The sequence below is a fragment of the Takifugu rubripes genome, chromosome 8, assembly GCF_901000725.2.
Source record: "Takifugu rubripes chromosome 8, fTakRub1.2, whole genome shotgun sequence".
NCBI lineage: Eukaryota > Metazoa > Chordata > Actinopteri > Tetraodontiformes > Tetraodontidae > Takifugu > Takifugu rubripes.
The window spans coordinates 13,777,303-13,795,230 of NC_042292.1; the positions used below are offsets into that span (position 1 = coordinate 13,777,303).

General features: G+C 46.7%; 2 protein-coding genes across 2 annotated transcripts; one reads left to right on the forward strand and one right to left on the reverse strand.

Annotated features, from left to right (window-relative positions):
- The first annotated feature begins 59 nt into the window (after positions 1 to 59).
- On the forward strand, positions 60 to 9,912 carry mmp14a (matrix metallopeptidase 14a (membrane-inserted)). The gene is made up of 10 exons (XM_011619183.2): positions 60 to 519; positions 5,330 to 5,478; positions 5,653 to 5,775; positions 5,861 to 6,165; positions 6,241 to 6,402; positions 6,775 to 6,911; positions 6,995 to 7,133; positions 7,241 to 7,391; positions 8,200 to 8,315; positions 8,435 to 9,912. The coding sequence occupies exons 1-10, from the start codon at positions 436 to 438 to the stop codon at positions 8,752 to 8,754; spliced, it is 1,686 nt and encodes a 561-aa protein (XP_011617485.2). The 5' UTR covers positions 60 to 435; the 3' UTR covers positions 8,755 to 9,912.
- Positions 9,913 to 15,034: 5,122 nt separating this feature from the next.
- On the reverse strand, positions 15,035 to 16,466 carry mrpl52 (mitochondrial ribosomal protein L52). Its single transcript, XM_003977934.3, has 5 exons — positions 16,354 to 16,466; positions 16,047 to 16,116; positions 15,511 to 15,578; positions 15,334 to 15,398; positions 15,035 to 15,248 (listed from the first exon to the last, which is right to left on the reverse strand). Exons 1-5 carry the CDS (start codon positions 16,463 to 16,465, stop codon positions 15,090 to 15,092), a joined length of 474 nt encoding a protein of 157 aa, XP_003977983.2. The 5' UTR covers position 16,466; the 3' UTR covers positions 15,035 to 15,089.
- Positions 16,467 to 17,928: the final 1,462 nt, after the last annotated feature.

Genomic DNA, 17,928 nt, shown 5'->3' on the forward strand with positions numbered 1-17,928 from the left:
GAATGTTGCAAAATCATATCAGATCTTGTTGCTACTTGGTCAGCTGCGAATCCTAAAATAATGACGTCTGCACATCTGGAGGAGGATCCAGAGGAAAATCCATCTCTCTCTCTGCTCCCCCTCTCTCTTTGTCTCTCGACCACGGTCCGCGCACGCTCCAGTTTGTTCATCCACAGAAAAGCCAAACTATGAACCTTTAGCTGCAGCTGAGCATCTTTCTCCTCGTTTAGTCTTTTTCCCCGCTGTTTTTTCGCTTTTTACTCCTTTTTTTACTCAAAGGTTTTGACTTTTTGCGCCGCGTTGCGTGCGTCCATGCGGGGAGGAGGAAAAAGTTCCCCCCAGGTCTAAAGCGTCAGTTTTAGGCGTTTTTTGTCACTTTTGGCTGTCAGAGCGACAGGATCTGAAGGATCTGATTTAGCCAGCGCTGCCAGAAGAATGCTGCCCCAGGTTCTGACCGTGGCCTGCGCGCTCTGCTGCTTCGGCTCCGCTTCTGTCACTGCGAACCTCCTGGAAGCTGAGGTGAGTCCCGACGCGCAGCCGGAACATTTCACACCGCGCGGTGGTTGTCAGAGCCGTCGTGGATGTTGATCTGTCCTCGTCCTCCCCCACACAAGGAAAATAATTGTGCAAAATATTGAACCAGAAACAAGGGAAAAGGGAATGTGTGTGTGTGTGTGTGTGTGTGTGGGTGGGTGTGGGTGTGGTGTGTGTGTGTGTGTGGGGGGGGGGGCATGCAGGGGCAGCGGTTCAGAAAACCTCAGCTGAGCTGCTTTGTTCTGGGAGGTGGAGGTGGAGGTGGGGGGGTTAATGGATTTCATCTGTCTGCTCACAACAGCCCGGGGTCCCTCCATGGGGGCCCCAGGCGTCAGACCGCTCTGCGGATGCCAACGTGCACTGTAATTCCGGAGAAAACAATGTATTTTTGCCAGGAGATTGCGTGCGGCTCTGTGAATGATGGGCTAGAAGCTCTTATTTGCTCCATAAGTAACGTAAGGAGTTTGTTGTTAACCACACCGGCAGGAAGTAGATGCTGGTACTGGTCCCGGAAGGTCCGTCATGGCCGCCCCTCACAGGAAACTGATTTATGGGGTTGAGGGGGTGGGGGGTGCTGAGCAGAAATGGACAGGATGCACCTTACTCACCGACCACAGGCGTCTGTTAGCGTGCCACTCAGGTCCAGACTTGGTGGAGGGCCGGAGTCACACGGTTCACAAGACCCCCCCCCCCTGCGGTGAACGCATCAGTGTGATGACTGTCTGTAAACAAGGCAAGAAAACACGGCTGTTTACAGGGAGGACAAGTGTACTGGTCAGAGTGGGACAGGGAGGACAAGTGTACTGTTAGAGTGGGACAGAGTGGACAAGTGTACTGGTCAGAGTGGGACAGGGAGGACAAGTGTACTGGTCAGAGTGGGACAGGGAGGACAAGTGTACTGTTAGAGTGGGACAGAGTGGACAAGTATACTGTTAGAGTGGGACAGGGAGGACAAGTGTACTGTTAGAGTGGGACAGGGAGGACAAGTGTACTGGTCAGCGTGGGACAGAGTGGACAAGTGTACTGGTCAGAGTGGGACAGGGAGGACAAGTGTACTGGTCAGAGTGGGACAGAGTGGACAAGTATACTGTTAGAGTGGGACAGGGAGGACAAGTGTACTGTCAGAGTGGGACAGAGTGGACAAGTATACTGTTAGAGTGGGACAGGGAGGACAAGTGTACTGTTAGAGTGGGACAGGGAGGACACGTGTACTGTTAGAGTGGGACAGGGAGGACACGTGTACTGTTAGAGTGGGACAGGGAGGACAAGTGTACTGTTAGAGTGGGACAGGGAGGACAAGTGTACTGGTCAGAGTGGGACAGGGAGGACACGTGTACTGTTAGAGTGGGACAGGGAGGACACGTGTACTGTTAGAGTGGGACAGGGAGGACGATCAATAATACCAGAGTACACCTTGTTTTTAAAGGTTTTGAAGTTGCCTTCTACTTGACCTTCTACTTTAGCCCTGATGAGACAAACCGCGTCAGGCGGCTGCTAAGCTAACAATAACCCAGATCAGAGGACAATATACAACGCATCAAGTGCGTCTGCTGGGAGCTGAAGTAAAATATTTTGAAAGGGGACAAAACAAGCCGGCAACAGAGTCCAATAAAGGTTGGATCAACGTCAGCAAGACTCTTTTTACGGGTGGTTTGAGAAAGCAGGACGGACGGTAAAAAATGAGAAGAGAGGAATTTTGTGGTTTAACGTGTCAGTGTTGCTCAACAGAACAACCCTCCCCAGCTAACGGGCAGCTAATAAAGGATTTAACCCGAGAATGACGAAGCGCTTCAGACATCTGTTTCCATTCACCATTTCAGCCTCGTCCGATCTTTTTAGCAAAATGAAAAAGGCTTAGCTCGACTTTTGCGGGAACAAAAACAACAAGGACTTAGATGTGGATCTCTTCGTATCTGGGGGGGGGGAGTAGATTTCCCATCTGGAGACACATGTCTGGTGATCCCGACTGATCTGGTTACAAACACATCTGGGTCCAATTCTCTTCATCTCGGCCTGAGAGGCTGTTGTGGTAGCATCAAAGGAGGAATCCTAGCTTAAAACCCGCCGCACGCTGCTCTGACAGCCGATGTCCGTCGCTCAAGAGCTGTCAAACTAATCAGCTGGATCTCACTCAGAATGAACTGATGAAGGTTAACGTGGACGTGGGGGGGGGGGCATCTTCCTTTAAACGCCAAAGAAAATGCCTTCAACATCAAACACCTGCTATTCTGACAAGCCGTTAGCTTACGTTGCGTCTGGTTGGGTCACATTGAAAGATTTTGCTTTATACAGATTTAAAGGTTCCCCGTGAGGTTCAGTCAGTGTGTTTCCATAGGAAGGGGGGGTATTTTTGAATCTCGAGGACCTTACACAAGCGGATCTCTCGTCCTGAGCTCGGTGTGGCTAAAGCAGAACAAACCCATCCAGTGGTCTCCTGTGGCGCGTCTGTAAGAACGCCGCCGCGTTCGTGCTCACTGGGTCAGAGGCCGAACGGGAGGCAGCGCGAGATCAAAAACCCTTGTCCGTTTTTTCCTTTGGCAACAGGCGAGGGGAACGAGTGACTCAGTCCCTCGAATCGAAAGGCGAGCCACAATTCCAACCCGTCTCCTCCACTCGGTTGCCATCCTAACCGCTAATGTCTTTACCTCTCTGTTGCTAATGCCACTCTGCGCTCTTAATCATCTCCTCCCTTCCTCCACCGATCCTCACATTTTAATATCAGAGGCACCAGCTCAGCTCAGACATGTGCCGTTCTGTAAATGAATGGAGGTCTGACATTTATTTGGCCTAAAACGGCCGTTTTGTTCTATAAATGCAGACAAGAAGCCACCCGAGTGCAGCAGCACCTTGTTGTTGTTGCCGTGCTATAAATGCACACCAACATGTTTCCGCTGTTCCTGGAACTTGTTTATTACACGTTTTATTATAGTTCTGTCACATGAATTACAGATAGGTGGTTTCCACATAATGGATGACAAACACCACCACTGGTATTACCGTCACATGTCCTGAGTGGTGAGCGCACTTTTGTGCTTCCGCATCTGCTTTTTTTGCTAGTTTCTATCCGCTAGTTCCTTTTGCATTGCTCTTAAGCAACAGGATTTTTTTTCCCAATCAATGGGAAAAAAAGGACTCCCAGACTACACACAATGAGAAGCCTTCATTTAGTCAGCCTTCACGGGGTTAAGTGCTGTTTTGTCTACTCAGAGCATCTGTTTGCTTTTCTGTAATTGAACAACCACACAGCAAACCAAAACTGGGGTTGCAAAAAAACAATTCCAAGAGTGCTTGAAAGCTTGAAAGCAAACGATTGTTGTGCCTTTTAGTGTTTAAAATGGTGCCGTTATTAATAGATTGCTTTGTTAGCATGTATACATCCTGAAGCTCTTTATAACCCCTTCCAGTCTGCCGCCTGTGCATAATACCTTCAGACCTCACGTCACCAAACACACACCTACGGACAGACACTCAGACACACACCCAGTGCAGACCCAGGGTTGTGTTTATCAAAGCCGGCCCTGTGACCACACATGGCCACGTAGCAGGCTGCTCGAAGCCAACAATACCAGCCATGTACAAGTCTCAATAAATAGAAGCTTTGATGGTGGCTACTGGGAGTTCCAAACAGGGGGGATGGGTGCATGCTGGGATACCTGGCGTCCCAAACCAGAGGCGGTGGCGGTGGTGTGTGGGGTAACTCCAGGAGCGGAGTAGAGAAGTGGAGGTCCTTGATGGCGCGGTGTTTTTCTAGAAGCAGACGCGTCACCACACTGGAGCCGCAGCGCACACTGGCAGTAGTCAGCGGGAGAGTAAATATGGACGGTGTGAGGAAAGAGAGTCAGGATGTGACTTGGACTCATCAGCCTGACTGTGTGATTCAGAGAAATCTCGAAGAAACGGAAAAGTTATGGCAATAAATGACTTTCATTAGCTGTGTGTACAGTGTGAAACAAGTCCTCAGGAAAGTGCTAATGCTAATTAAAACTAGCACAGGCCAGATGTGCGTTGACACCTTTCAGCTAGGCTGTTTAACATTTGTGGACACAGCGTCTCTTTAAACATCAGTCACGTCTTTCAGTATTTATGCTAGCTGAACCTTTAGCACTGGTACCTTTGAAGTGTTTTACTATTATTTCCCGTCTTCAAGGTATTCTTTATGGTAGCCTTTGTCCAGCTTATACGAGAAGCAGCAGACGGTGGAAAGAATAAACCAGCCTTTCATGTGTTAAGATAAATAGTCGTTTTGTTTGACACAGAAAAGAGGGATTTGGCAGAAAAAAGGAGGACAGAGGCATCGGGGAGGTATGAAAATGTTAAATTTTCCATCTCAGTGTCCACCAGTTTGCTTTGGCTGTGATATCCTCGACAAAATTCTGGGTCACTGCAACCAAAATGACATCAATATGTTTTTTTGGCTTTGAGTTCCTTTTTTCATGATCCAAAATTAGTTCCCCTAAATTTCTTTTGATCTAAATCAATCAAGATAGCTCAGTTTTTACCCCCTTACACACACTCACACTCCTTATCTAAAACCCGGCGAACATCATGACACACCTAAAACAGGTCCCAGCAAGCACAAAAATCTGAACATGGAGACATTCTGAAAAGAGGAAAATCCTCCGAAAATGTTGCGCTTTTGTGTCACCGCCGGTATGTCAAGACTAAGGCCGAATGACTCAGGTGGAAACTGAAACAAAGAAATGGACTGGTAGTTATCCATGAAGTTAGAGGAGAAACCGTTGTCGTCATGCGGTTGAAGATACTCATATGCTCGTGTTTTTTCCCCTTTTCGTAGAGCTGGCTACAGAAGTTTGGCTACCTGCCCCCAGGCGATGTCAGAGCCCAGGCAATCCGCTCGCCAAAATCTGTGGAGACAGCAATAAAGGCCATGCAGGGGTTTTATGGTCTGTCGGCCACCGGCACCATAGACTCTGAGACTATCGAGTGAGTCCTGATTGACAGAGCTATACTGTTTAATCTCGCCAAATAACTGTCAGAGCCATCAAGATCCTTTAAGGACCTTGAAATGAAAGCGTCTGGAACGAAACCCCAATCCCCCCCAAAAATGTGGTTTTGACAACGATGAATTCACAGTTGAGAATTTGATTTTGTTATCAGAGCGATGCGCCGGCCACGATGCGGTGTCCCAGACATGTTTGGCCCAGAGCTGAAAACTAACCTGAGGCGGAAGCGGTATGCCGTCCAGGGTCTGAAATGGGACAAGTCTGAGGTGACTTTCAGGTACGTAAAAACGTCAACAGGACTTACAAATGTAATTTCACACTTTAATTTTCCGCTAATCACTTTTTTACCCATTTCCTAAAAGCATAGAGAACTACACCCCGAAGGTCGGTGAGCGGGCCACGTATGAAGCCATCCGTAAAGCCTTCCGGGTCTGGGAAAGTGTGATCCCGATCACCTTCAGGGAAATTCCCTACAGCCAGATAAGAAACAAGGTGGACAAGTACGCGGACATCATGCTGTCCTTCTCAGAAGGCTTCCACGGAGACAGCACGCCTTTCGATGGCGAGGGAGGATTCCTGGCTCATGCCTTCTTCCCTGGCAATGCCATTGGAGGTGACACCCACTTTGACCTCGCCGAGCCCTGGACTGTCGGCGCTGACCAGGGAGGTGAGTTGGAGGTTGGTGCTAAACTGTAGAGCTCCAAAGAAAGGCAATGATAGTTTGTTTTGTGTCCTCCTGAAGGTAACGACATCTTCCTAGTGACTGTCCACGAATTGGGCCACGCTTTGGGTTTGGAGCACTCCAACGACCCCTCGGCCATCATGGCCCCCTTCTATCAGTGGTTCGAGACTGAGAACTTCCATCTTCCAGATGACGATCGGAGAGGCATCCAGGCGATCTACGGTGGGTGTCTCCTCTGCTGAGATAATCCAGCCACCTCACTGGTTTGGCATGTCAAGATGCTGGTCTGATTATTGCACAGGTGTGCCTCAGGCCGCCCACAATAAAAGGCCACCGTAAAGTGTGCAGATTTCGACCAATTTCTGGGCAACACTGTGGGCCTCTTGTGTACAGAGAAATAGTCTTAGTCTTATTTTTGAGTACAGCTCATGAAAAATGGGGGAAAAAAATTTGTGCTCCCTTTCTACTAAGTGTCCGTTTGAAGTATGTCTGTCAAAAGAGTTTCACAACTTTCTTAAGTCTTAAAACAAATATTCTTAATGCTCTTCCTCCGGTGTTCCTTGTGTTACGCCTCTCTAATCTTTCCTATCACAGGAAGCAAATCAGGTGCTCCGCCGCCTCCCCCTCCTCCTCGGCCAACCAAGTTTCCCCGACCAGAGCATGGTCCAGACATTTGCGAGGGACACTTTGATACCATTGCTGTCCTCCGAGGGGAAAAGTTCATTTTTAAGGTACGTTTTGAGTTCAAGTACGTTTTGAGCAATTGTTGGCTCACAAAGCAGATTGGATTTCTGAGAAGTTCTTGTGTTTTTAGGATAAGTGGTTTTGGCGAGTGCGTAACAACAAGGTGCTGACAGGTTACCCGATGCCCATCAGCCATTTCTGGAAGGGTCTGCCTTCAAACATCAATGCGGCATATGAGAGGAGTGATGGAAAGTTTGTCTTCTTCAAAGGTAGGTTGAGAAGTTGAAGTCAGACCCGATAGAGGGAGTTCTTTGATGCTTTGGTGCTGGTTTTCATCTGCCTTCTACTCACTGTCTGGCACTGTCTTTACCTGCAGGTGACAGGTACTGGGTCTTCAGTGAGTCCACCATGGACAGGGATTCCCCAAAGACCCTGAGCGAGTTGGGCACAGGCCTTCCCAAAGACAGGATTGATGCCGCACTCTTCTACACAATAACGGGGCAGACGTACCTCTTCAGAGGAAACAAGTGAGTCTCTCCACATTACACCTGGCTGCTGCTAATCTTCTGGAGGCCCAACACAAACACACACAACCCTGAACCTTGAAACCTTGAATTTCACTTGAACCTTTGCTATTCATCTTATAATTGAAGTTTAAAGGCTTGTTTTGACCACAGAAATGACTGATAGTGCTGTGTTTCTGTCTCCTGGGTTTTGTTAGAACCAGGAGACATTATAGTGTATTTCTGTGAATTATCACGACATTTGTGCTGAGTTTAACGTGGGAGTTAAAGGGAGTGAATACCCGACTTGTCGACACAGGTGTCACATGCTAGTCTAGGAAGCTTCAGGCGAAAGGCAGAAAAACGAAGAACTTTGAAGGCAACACGATTTCAGAGAAGGAAGAGGGGGTCTTTTATATATTAGGTACAAACATTTACTTTGCCAAATTCGCCAGGGCCCTACATATTCTGCATACTCTGCGTGTAGGAAGCGATGGCGCTGCTGTTTGTACCCAAACACAGGCTCCTATGTCACTTGTTCTGGTATGCACTACAAGGATTATCTGTTAATGTAAAAACAGATAAGCAGGAAGGACGGGAAGAACCAAAAGTTTCCTCTCCTTTTAATGCTGGCGTAAGTGTCACTGAGAGTGAGTTCCAACACAAAAAGTGGATTCTGGGAAGATTTTTTTCCAGATCAAATTTAGAGAACTGTTCTTTGCGAGGTCCACTTGGGCACATTGATGCGTTTGCTGCACAACACATTGTGTTGGATAATTATGTTATTTTTAAATCCTGAATCTTAAAAATTCTGTCTTTGCGTTGTTTACAGATACTACCGATTTAATGAGCAAACGCGTAGCGTGGACAGCGGTTACCCGAAGCCCATCAGCACGTGGAGCGGTGCCCCGGATAACATCAAAGCTACTATCATGAGCGAAGATGGATGTAGGTTTTCTGGGCTTACGGTGGTCCATATTTTTTAGGGTGTTTGAAATACCAGTCAGAAACCGGTGTGTAGTTTTTGGGAGTTCTTTTTTAATGAGAATACGTTTTTGTTTCCTCAGCTTACACGTACTTCTACAAAGCCAACAAGTACTGGAAATTCAACAATCAATACATGAAGGTGGAGTCCGGCTACCCCAAGTCGGTGCTGACCGACTGGATGGGCTGCGACAGCGAGGAGCCAAAGAGAGGTCGGGAGGAGGAGGTGATCATCATCGAGGTGGACGAATCGCAGGGCAGCACCAAGGTCGTGGCGGTGGTGATCCCTCTGCTCCTGGTGGTGCTGGTCCTATCTACTTTGGGAATGCTTTTGTTCTTCAGGATGTACGGAACACCCCGGCGCCTCCTCTACTGCCAGAGATCCCTGCTGGACAAGGTGTAGACAGGGCAATGGCATGCTTGACAGACTGCCACAGAGGGACAGAAAGACAGGGGGGCGCAAGAGAGAGCGAGGGTCGAGAGACGGAAGACGAGAGGGAAAGCGAAGGCCCTAGAAACTAAAATCAGGAAGTTGTGTATTTGTATGTTGAATATGTCCATGTACGGCTGGGTGTCCAGAGAAACGCCCACCGGCAGCCTCTCTCCCTCCCCCTGTCCCAGGTATTAAGAAAAACGCCCCCTCCATCCCTCTTCTGCTTTAACCAGACGACTTCAGCTGAACTGCTGTCTGATACATTTCCCTTTTATAAAATCTGTCTCTGTCAGCATTCTCGTCCCCACAAGTACAGATTTGTATCCGACCTCTTGAGTACTGCCTGATTTGCACATTCAGCCAGGAAAATTAGGTCTGTTTACCCGAGCAACCAATGAAACTTCTAGCGCTTTTAAGTGCTCTACTCCTTAGAACTAAATTTTCACATGGTCAAAGGAAGGTAAAGCTCCAGCTAAGGGGCAGGGCAGAACATAATTACCTCTTTTTCCGGCATATGGAAAACTTTTAATTGACACAACGTGACTTAACCCCAACTCGCGGGACTTAAACTTCCTCCTTCAGTGCAAGCAGTCAGCCCGGAAAGATAATCCATAAATGTTAGCATCTTTATCCTGCGAATGACAGATCTCAAACAATCCCATACATCTGTCATGAAGCGGAGCTGCTTATCCGTTTTAAAGCGGTACATTTTCCGAAACTTTTGGTGCAATTTTTTTTTTTTAACCAAAAATTACCTTGTAGTGGAAAACTATTGTTATTATAAGTATGGTTATTGTTATTATTGTTCTCCTGGTAAAGTTCTAAGCATTTATTTAGTGTTGTGCATTGTCATTTGGAGTCCTGCTGGACAGAGGCATGATGTGACAATGATGAATCCCAGTTTACACTCAACACGTGTTCAACGACGTCAGGGAGTTCCTTTTCAGGCTAAAACACCAACGAATACCCGGAGCAGTGCTATTTATGAATGTTCATGGTGCTCAGTGTTTTGGTTTTTTCTTGGTCTAAATTGGAGTTAAAGTTAATCACTAACAATGATAATGGTAATAATATTTATAATGATGATCATATCAATAAAGTGGAATTGAGGTTTTTAAATTCCTGTTTTTCCAGTTTGCCTTGCTGTTTTTGGGATTTTCCCACCATCCAAACAAGTGTGACAGTCATTTATCCAGGCTCAAAACCATTTTTGGTTGAGGTCCTAAAGCATATTGGCGGTTGTGATGATTTGAACAAGTCTAGAAGGTTTGTTGGGTGTTCCTGGTCTGCAGTGGTACCTGTCAGATGGGGTTAAAGGAAGTAACAGTGGTGAACCAGCAACAGGGCCTTAGGGCCAAGGTTCACCGGCCTGGGTTGTCAAAACCAATAGATGAGCAATGCAAGTTCTGATAAAAAGGTGTCAGAATACAGGGTGTATACGTGGCTGCACAGCTTCAGACCAGTCAGGACCCCAGGCAGACCCTCTTCCAAAACCCCCAACAATGGATTTGAGAGCATCGGGACTGGACCATGGCGCAATGAAAGGTGTGGGCCTTTGACATGGATGGCCAGGTTGATGTGTACAAAATGCACCATGGGAAAGAAGGCAAACCAGTAGATGCTCTGTGCTATCATCTACGGGGGAACCTTGAGGTCCTGCGATCCATGTGGATGCTCTTCGTGGATGAGACAGACCACCTACCAGCAGCAGGGTAGTGCGCCTCGCAACCAAGCAAAAAGGGTCTGCGAGCACAAGTTTGAGGCATATTCAGCATAGCTGCTTGGGATGATTCACATCAGCGTGGTTCCGCCACCGTCAACCGGAGGAACATCTGCCATCTGTGTGTTTGTGAAGCCCACTGAGACATCAATGTGGTCGAATGAGGCATTTTGATAGTTTTTGATATTAATTGGATCCAGACCTTTATAACTTGCTGACTGAGCGTTAGTTAAAGTTCATCCTCTCTCCTTTTTGAAACTATCATCTATTATAACAGTAGACACACGTGACCGGGGTAGGGGTGGGTGGGTCAGACTAGGTGACTAGGGTACAGTTACCACAGCGGCAGGCTCTAGCGCCAGAACCAGGCGGAAAAAATGATGAAGTGCTCACAAATTTTGGCAGAAGCGCTCTCCAAGGGAGCATCTGGTATCCCTAAAGCAGCTGAAGGTTGAAGCACGTGACCGTTTCTACTGTAAGAGAGCTGTGAAATGAACTTAGAAAAGAAGAAAATCCAGGGAAATGCAAGGTGAGGTGAAAAGGAAATGATTTGGTTTTTCCTACTGCTGAATTATCCCGGGAATCTAATCGGGTTGTTGGCTCCCTAGACAATTGTAAAATAGTTTTTTCTATGAGTTTCCGCCTGCCCCTTCTCTCACCACAAGTATCTCTGCTGTTTTTCCTACTTCTTTCTCTAAATACTCTGTGTTTTAACTCCTCACATGCCGCGGCTGCGTCAGCGCAACAGTAAACAGCGCGACCGAGCCAACGTCCCGCAGGTTTGGGAAAAACAACCGCCGACATGACTACAAAATAATGACAAAATTCCTGATGTGGGGGCCGCGGTTTTGTCTGTAGGTTTGAGCCACGTTTAAAAAAAATCAAGTATGTTTGGAATGCTTTGAGATGGGGATGAAGCTCAGTGGTAGAGGGTGAGCTCCGCACCTGTGAGGTCCTTGGTTCAACCTCTAGGTCTCCTTTATGTGCTATAAGTGTAAATCACTAATAACAGAATTGCATCACATGGTCCTGGGATCAATCCCCAACATGGCTACATACTCTGTAAAGGGTTGAACCACCGTGACTTTGTGTAACATTAAACAATCCTCTTGTTAGAAGACCAGCCTTTAGCCTTATCGCTAGGTTAATGGTTTTCTGGTCATTACGTGTTAAATGCACGCCACAATCATGTGATATCAGGTAATTAATGCATCTGCTTCCAAGTATACATGGAAACTTGGGATGGAGCTCAGTGGTAGACTCTGCGATTTGCGTGTTTGAGGTCTTGGTTCAATCCCAGCCTCTCCATCTTAAACCTCTCAGCCAGCCTCTTCTACAGCAGTTTACACTTAACACCACAAAATTAACGACTTGCTCACTTTTCTGCTACTTCCTGTTTTACATGTTGTCTCAACATGTGTGTTATGGGCTCAATGCCCAATAGCTCGAAATCTGAAGCTTCCCTTTTATCATTTCAGTGTCTCTAACTTAAAACGGCTTCCTTGTGGTCTGGTTTAACCATAATTAATCAGAAGTATCACTATGCTAATTGTATTGTGATGGACCCCAGACATTCCTCTCGCATCTGTTCAGCCCATTTCCTCCTCTGCTCACCACTTTCCCTCTGTCTTCTGTCAACTTCCATTTGTCTCTGCTGGTCTCTCTCGTGCAAGATCAGTTTCCTGCCTTCCTGATTGTTCAGGCTTTCTAGGAAACCGTCGGCCTGTGCCCGAGACCTCCGAGGTACTCTTCTTCCTCTGTTGAGTCACACTGTTGGAGGGGAGATGGGAACCAGGTGGCGTCCAGTTTCACCAGCGGAGTTCTGGACGTGTTCTGAGGCGCTGCAGGGCGGATCATCTGTTTTCGAGTTTGTCTCAAAGATCGCAACCGTGCTTGTGTATGATCCGCTCTTGCCTGGAGGATCAATCAATCAAAGAATCAATCAATCAATCAATCAATCAATCAATCAAATCAATCTTTATTTATATAGCGTCTTTTACAATCAAAATTGTTTCAAGGCGCTTTCCAGAATCCCAGGGCCTGACCCCAGACAAGTAACAGTGGCCAGGAAAAACTCCCCTTTAACAGGAAGAAACCTTGAGCAGGACCAGGCTCATGTAGGGGGACCCTCCTGCTGATGGGGGGGAGGAGAGGAGAGGAGAGGAGAGGAGAGGAGAGGAGAGGAGAGGAGAGGAGAGGAGAGGAGAGGAGAGGAGAGGAGGGAAGGAGAGAGGAGGAGGAGGGTAGAGGAGAGGAGAGGAGAGGAGAGGGAGAGGAGAGGGAGAGGGAGAGGGAGAGGGAGAGGGAGAGGGAGAGGAGAGGAGAGGAGAGGAGAGGAGAGGGAGAGGAGAGGAGAGGAGAGGAGAGGAGAGGAGAGGAGAGGAGAGGAGAGGAGAGGGGAGGAGGGGAGGGGAGGAGAGGGGAGGAGGAGGGTAGAGGAGAGGAGAGGAGAGGAGAGGAGAGGAGAGGATTGTGGGTAGCGATACCGAGGAAAGCTAACTGGTGGCGCTGAGGTCTGCCAAAGTACGTGACTTGATTTTCAGTCCTCATTCTACCCATCAGCCATTTCATCGTGACGGGACAACCGCCGCGCTCAGCAGTCCTCCACCGTGCCAGGCAGGAAGTGGTCGCTCCAGCTGTTTGTAATCCGACCTCAGACTTTGTCTGCCTGACCTATATTGCGCCGCTATTCGCTTTCTGCTGTCGCACCTTTTTTTTTTCCACAATTCCTTTTCTGCCTCTCAGCTGCTGGAAAGAATGTAAATTAGTCAGTAAGTCTAACAATGACTGATCTCAGCTATTTTATGCCCACTTATGTGTGTTTATAATATCTCAATTCAACCCAAATAAATACTCCCCAGGGTGCCCCACGTTGCAGGAACACCCAGGTCAGGAAGTGCACTTCTGGGTGCGAGTTGCTGAATCAGACCCTCCGCAAACCCCCCCTTGACTAACCCGCCAGGAAACCCACCCGGCCTGTCTCAGGGTCCGTTCCCCCTCCATCCACTGCGGCCTGACCTCACCTACACCCCCAGAGCAAGAAAAAAAAGGAGAAAACATCAACCCTCCCTTCCTCCGGCACAATAAGCCACATCTGTTTCTCATTTCTCGCCCCAAAAACCAAAACAACATGAGGAAGAGAGGAAATGGGCGGAGTCAGAGACGGTGCTGAACTTTATGGCCGCCCGTTCCACGTTATTGACATTTCATCCATGTGATGAGACACTTTATGGCGAAAATTAAGTCGTCTGCCTAAACATATCAACATTTTACTAAAATGTGATTCTGCAGAGCACCTGGAGACAATGCTGATTGTAACAGAGGCTGTGTCAATAAAGTTACATTGAATTATGTCAAATTATACAGTAGATGTAGAAACGCCGCGCGTGTATTTGAAGAATGTAAATGAGCATTTCAGCATCAAGAGGTTTACTTTGTTTATTCATATTTTAATGTCAGTTGACTTCGAATATTATTGTTTCGCAGGTTTTAATATTTGAACTTTGGTCAAAGTCCTCCCACGTATCGAGCAGCCGACCGCTTCAACTTTGTGAGCAAAAAAAATGAAATAAAGAGAGGAAAAGGGGGCAGAAAAGGCCACAGAGAAGAATCTGCAACTCAGCAGCTGTAATTACAGTGAGACTTTGCTGAAGTCTGCAACAAGACAAAGGGGGGGGGGGGTAAGAGAGAGGAGGAGGCAAAAGAGAGCAACAGCGAGGGTGAGAGGGGTAAAAGAAACAGACTGAGCTCATTTCATAAACACTGTTTACGAGCCTCGCAGTATTATTGCTGACTCGACAAAGCCAGGGCAGAAAAATGGTATTACTAAGAACTTCGGGTGTGTTTCTCAGAATTTTGTACAGTGAGAAATTCGAGGGTTTAGGGTTCAAAACATGTTTTTTCCAAGTCAGAATTCTGACAAAATTGCTTCCCAAAAACCTTAAATCTGCTTTTGTGTGTGACATAAATGAAAAAGTGTGGAAAAAGTTAAAATTCCTTTCAAATGTAACCAGCTTAACTGCACTTTTCACGTGGCTCTTTTGGACGGTAGGCGTTCGCCGGGGCTTAAATGTGACCCTATTATGGCTTTTCCAGAAGCGGCCTCTCCAAATCCATGCTGATTTCTGAAGGCACGACTTTCTGCAGGATGAGACCGACCGCCAACGCAGCTGATCATTTTTCCAGACGGCGGGCTGCACAACGGCGGCCCAACACTCCATTTTCCCCACGTTGTTCCCCAAAAGTGAACCGACTGAAAGCAGCAGCTTAATATGTAATGAATGCAGGTCATAGGCTGCTCATACAGGCACAGCAGCATGCTACAGCGGCCACACTAGCGCGCTTGCCCTCATATGTACACAGTTCTGGCCTGAATCAGAGCTGCTTTATGTTTGCCAGCTCCTCCCTTCCTCTGGCTGCGCAACAAAACTCCTTTACTGACCAGGAGCTCACAAAATGGCGTTCGAAGCCCCGGCGCTGCGGCTGACAAATGCTGCATTCTGGTGGAAGGAGGGACGCATTAACTCCAGATAAGAGCTGAAAAAAGTTTTATTGAGGGGCAAAGGTGATCTGTGCAATAAATATTTTAAGTTTCAGTTTGGGATTTCTTCTTCATTAAAGCTTTCCCTTTTGGTTTGAGCAAGAGGGATTTTCTGTGTTCTTCTTTCATTTTGTCCTCTTCCTGCTTTTTCTTCCATGTCTCTATCCCTCTGTCCACCTCCTCGTTTAGCATCACGATGCGTCTCTGTGAAGAAACGATATCGAGGGGGATCAAACGCCACAACGCAATAACTAAATAAATACTGGGGGAAAAAGGTGTCAACACTCACAGCTAAAACCTCATTCTCTTGCTTTCGTCTCAGATACCCTTTCATTGGAGGGGCTGGTCTTCCATCTGCCCATGTAAATATATATATCATTTTTAAATTAACTGTAAATCACCATATACAGTAACTTTACATAGCTAGATGTCATGTAAACTGAAAACTATTCAAAAACAAGCATACCTGAATACGACCAGTCAGGCAAATCTGTCAGAGGGCCATATTCTGTTCCAGTTCTGGCCAGTCCATGTCTGCAATTACAAATAAAACGTATAAAACTGCAGCTATAAAGATGTGTACAAGCCCAATAGCAGATTCTACAGGTCTTTAGTGTGAATTTTCATATAATTAAAACAAAGGAACCTTTTCTTTCACATCATTCTGCTTAGGAAAAAAAAAATCATGCACCAATAAGATTCCATGCCGAAAAACATAAAACATTTATTTTGTAAATGCGCTAGAAAACATTATTCCAACCATCGTTTAGTTGCCACGCAGTGCCTACATTACCCATAGTGCACCGCATCTACTGGTGGGTGCTAGGTTAAGCTAATGAATTGTCAATTACAATTTTACAGGAAAATGTCGATTATATACATCACTAACTTTAACAATAGTGGATCAATAAAACATCTCTAGCCATTTTAGAATTTATTTTAGAATTTAATGTAACACCAAGAGTACTGTTGACAATTAAAAAAAACATGCCGAAAACCTACTCTTTTCTCCATTTCTCTCCAATCGGAGCAGGACATGTCGTGCTGAACTGTTTTCTAGAGAGCCTCCAGACTGAAAAACAAGACAGAAACGGTATGTACAGACAGCAACAGACGCGAAATGAAACTGACAACCTATTAGCATTAGCAATAGCTTGTGTAAGTGCGTGCTTGCTGCCTTTACAGACGATCTTCAAAATAACACCGGGGTGAAATGTCAAAAATGCAACAAAAGGGTGCATGAAAACACGTGTAAAGGTTTACAATTGTCTCAATGGGCAACATCTTCGACTAATCACCTCTGTCTCACCTGAACAACACCACGTCCTCACGGGCGCCGCCATCTTGTTTTGCAATGTCCCGCTTTGGCCACCAGATGGGGATGATGGTGCACTTAAGCAAGCGGGCAGCTGTAATTTCATAACACCATCCCATAGATACAGTGGACGAGGCCCGAATGACATATTAGTTCTGAACAATGAACATCAAATATTGTTTTAATCTATGTCAAATGGTACGTAAGTTTCAGCTCTTGTGAACGTTATAATCTCTTTTGCCTCAATAAAATCGAAAAATATGATTTGTTTTCAGACTGGTCGCTTAAACTCATCTTTTAAGACTATTTTCTTTTTCAATGAAATCTGAGTTAGGGGATTACGTCACTGAAGGAGAATTTCAGTCTTTTTCCATGAGAGTAATGAGGGATTCATTCTAGGTTTTTTGGGGCTGGACTGTACAAAATTATATGCTGCGGCAGGTTCTTGATAATAATGTCAAATTTGGGTAAAATGATGTCATCTGGGTGAACTCGGCACGCTTCAAATTCCCCAAATAGCATTTATTTTAAAGAACTGTTGCCTTTTTCTGTGTCCTTCCACTATTCCCTCAGTTTTATGGTGACCCGGTGCTGTTTCGGGTCTGTCTCACTTCCGAACAGGAGCAACAAAATATCACCTGTACATATCAAACAAGACCATAACTCGGAACTCTTCAACTACACCAGCCCTCACGGGTGAACTCTGAGGGTGGATGAGAGGATTTGGTGCTGCCAGTCCCCAAAACATATCTTGGTGTGTGTTTGGGAGAATAATGCCGCAGCTCTTCAAAGCTCTGTTTTTGTATGAACAGCTCGGCTGCTAAGCCCAGAAGAATTTCTGTGTTAGCTTTTCAGACAAGTTGCCACTCGCAGCCAGTGAGCTCAACGCTTGAGTGTGCACAAGCTTCTCCTTTCTTTCTTTTTTTTTTTTTTTTCTGCAGGGACTCCGGTTAACCGCAGGGGCCGTGAATGGCTCCATGTGCAGCGGCTTCCCGGGGGGGTGGGGGGGGAGGTGGTGGAGGGAGATAAAGACAAACTTAACCAAATACTGTTGGGCTTTATCGGGCTCTGTTTGAGGAGTTCGTTAACTGCCACCAACCGCCGGGACAGCTCGCAGCAGCCGCTCCCGGGACCTCGTCCGCCCCGGATCCTCCTGGGAGAAGTCAGCCACGCCGAAAACATCCACCCGCCGCCTCACTCCGCCGTGCCCTTCCGCGCATTCCACAGGCTGGTGGTACAATCAAGTAGTGCGGTTGCCTCAACGACGCGGATCAAAGTTGCCGGAGATTAACTTTCAAACGGTTAAAAGAAGCAACGCTCAAAAGACCAAAAAAATGACTACACGAGCACGCGCAAACGCACAAAACCCCCACGTTTTAAGCAAATGTTTCCCGAAATAGAGACGCTGCTCAGGTGAACGGTGACATAATAGCTGCTATATTTTCATTTTTCGGTTAATGATTAATTTGCCATCTGATTGCCGACTTTAATTAGGTCGATGCCACTGGTGTTCGCATCTATCCTAATTGTACACATTCGTGATTTCACTTTAGAATTATGCATTATATG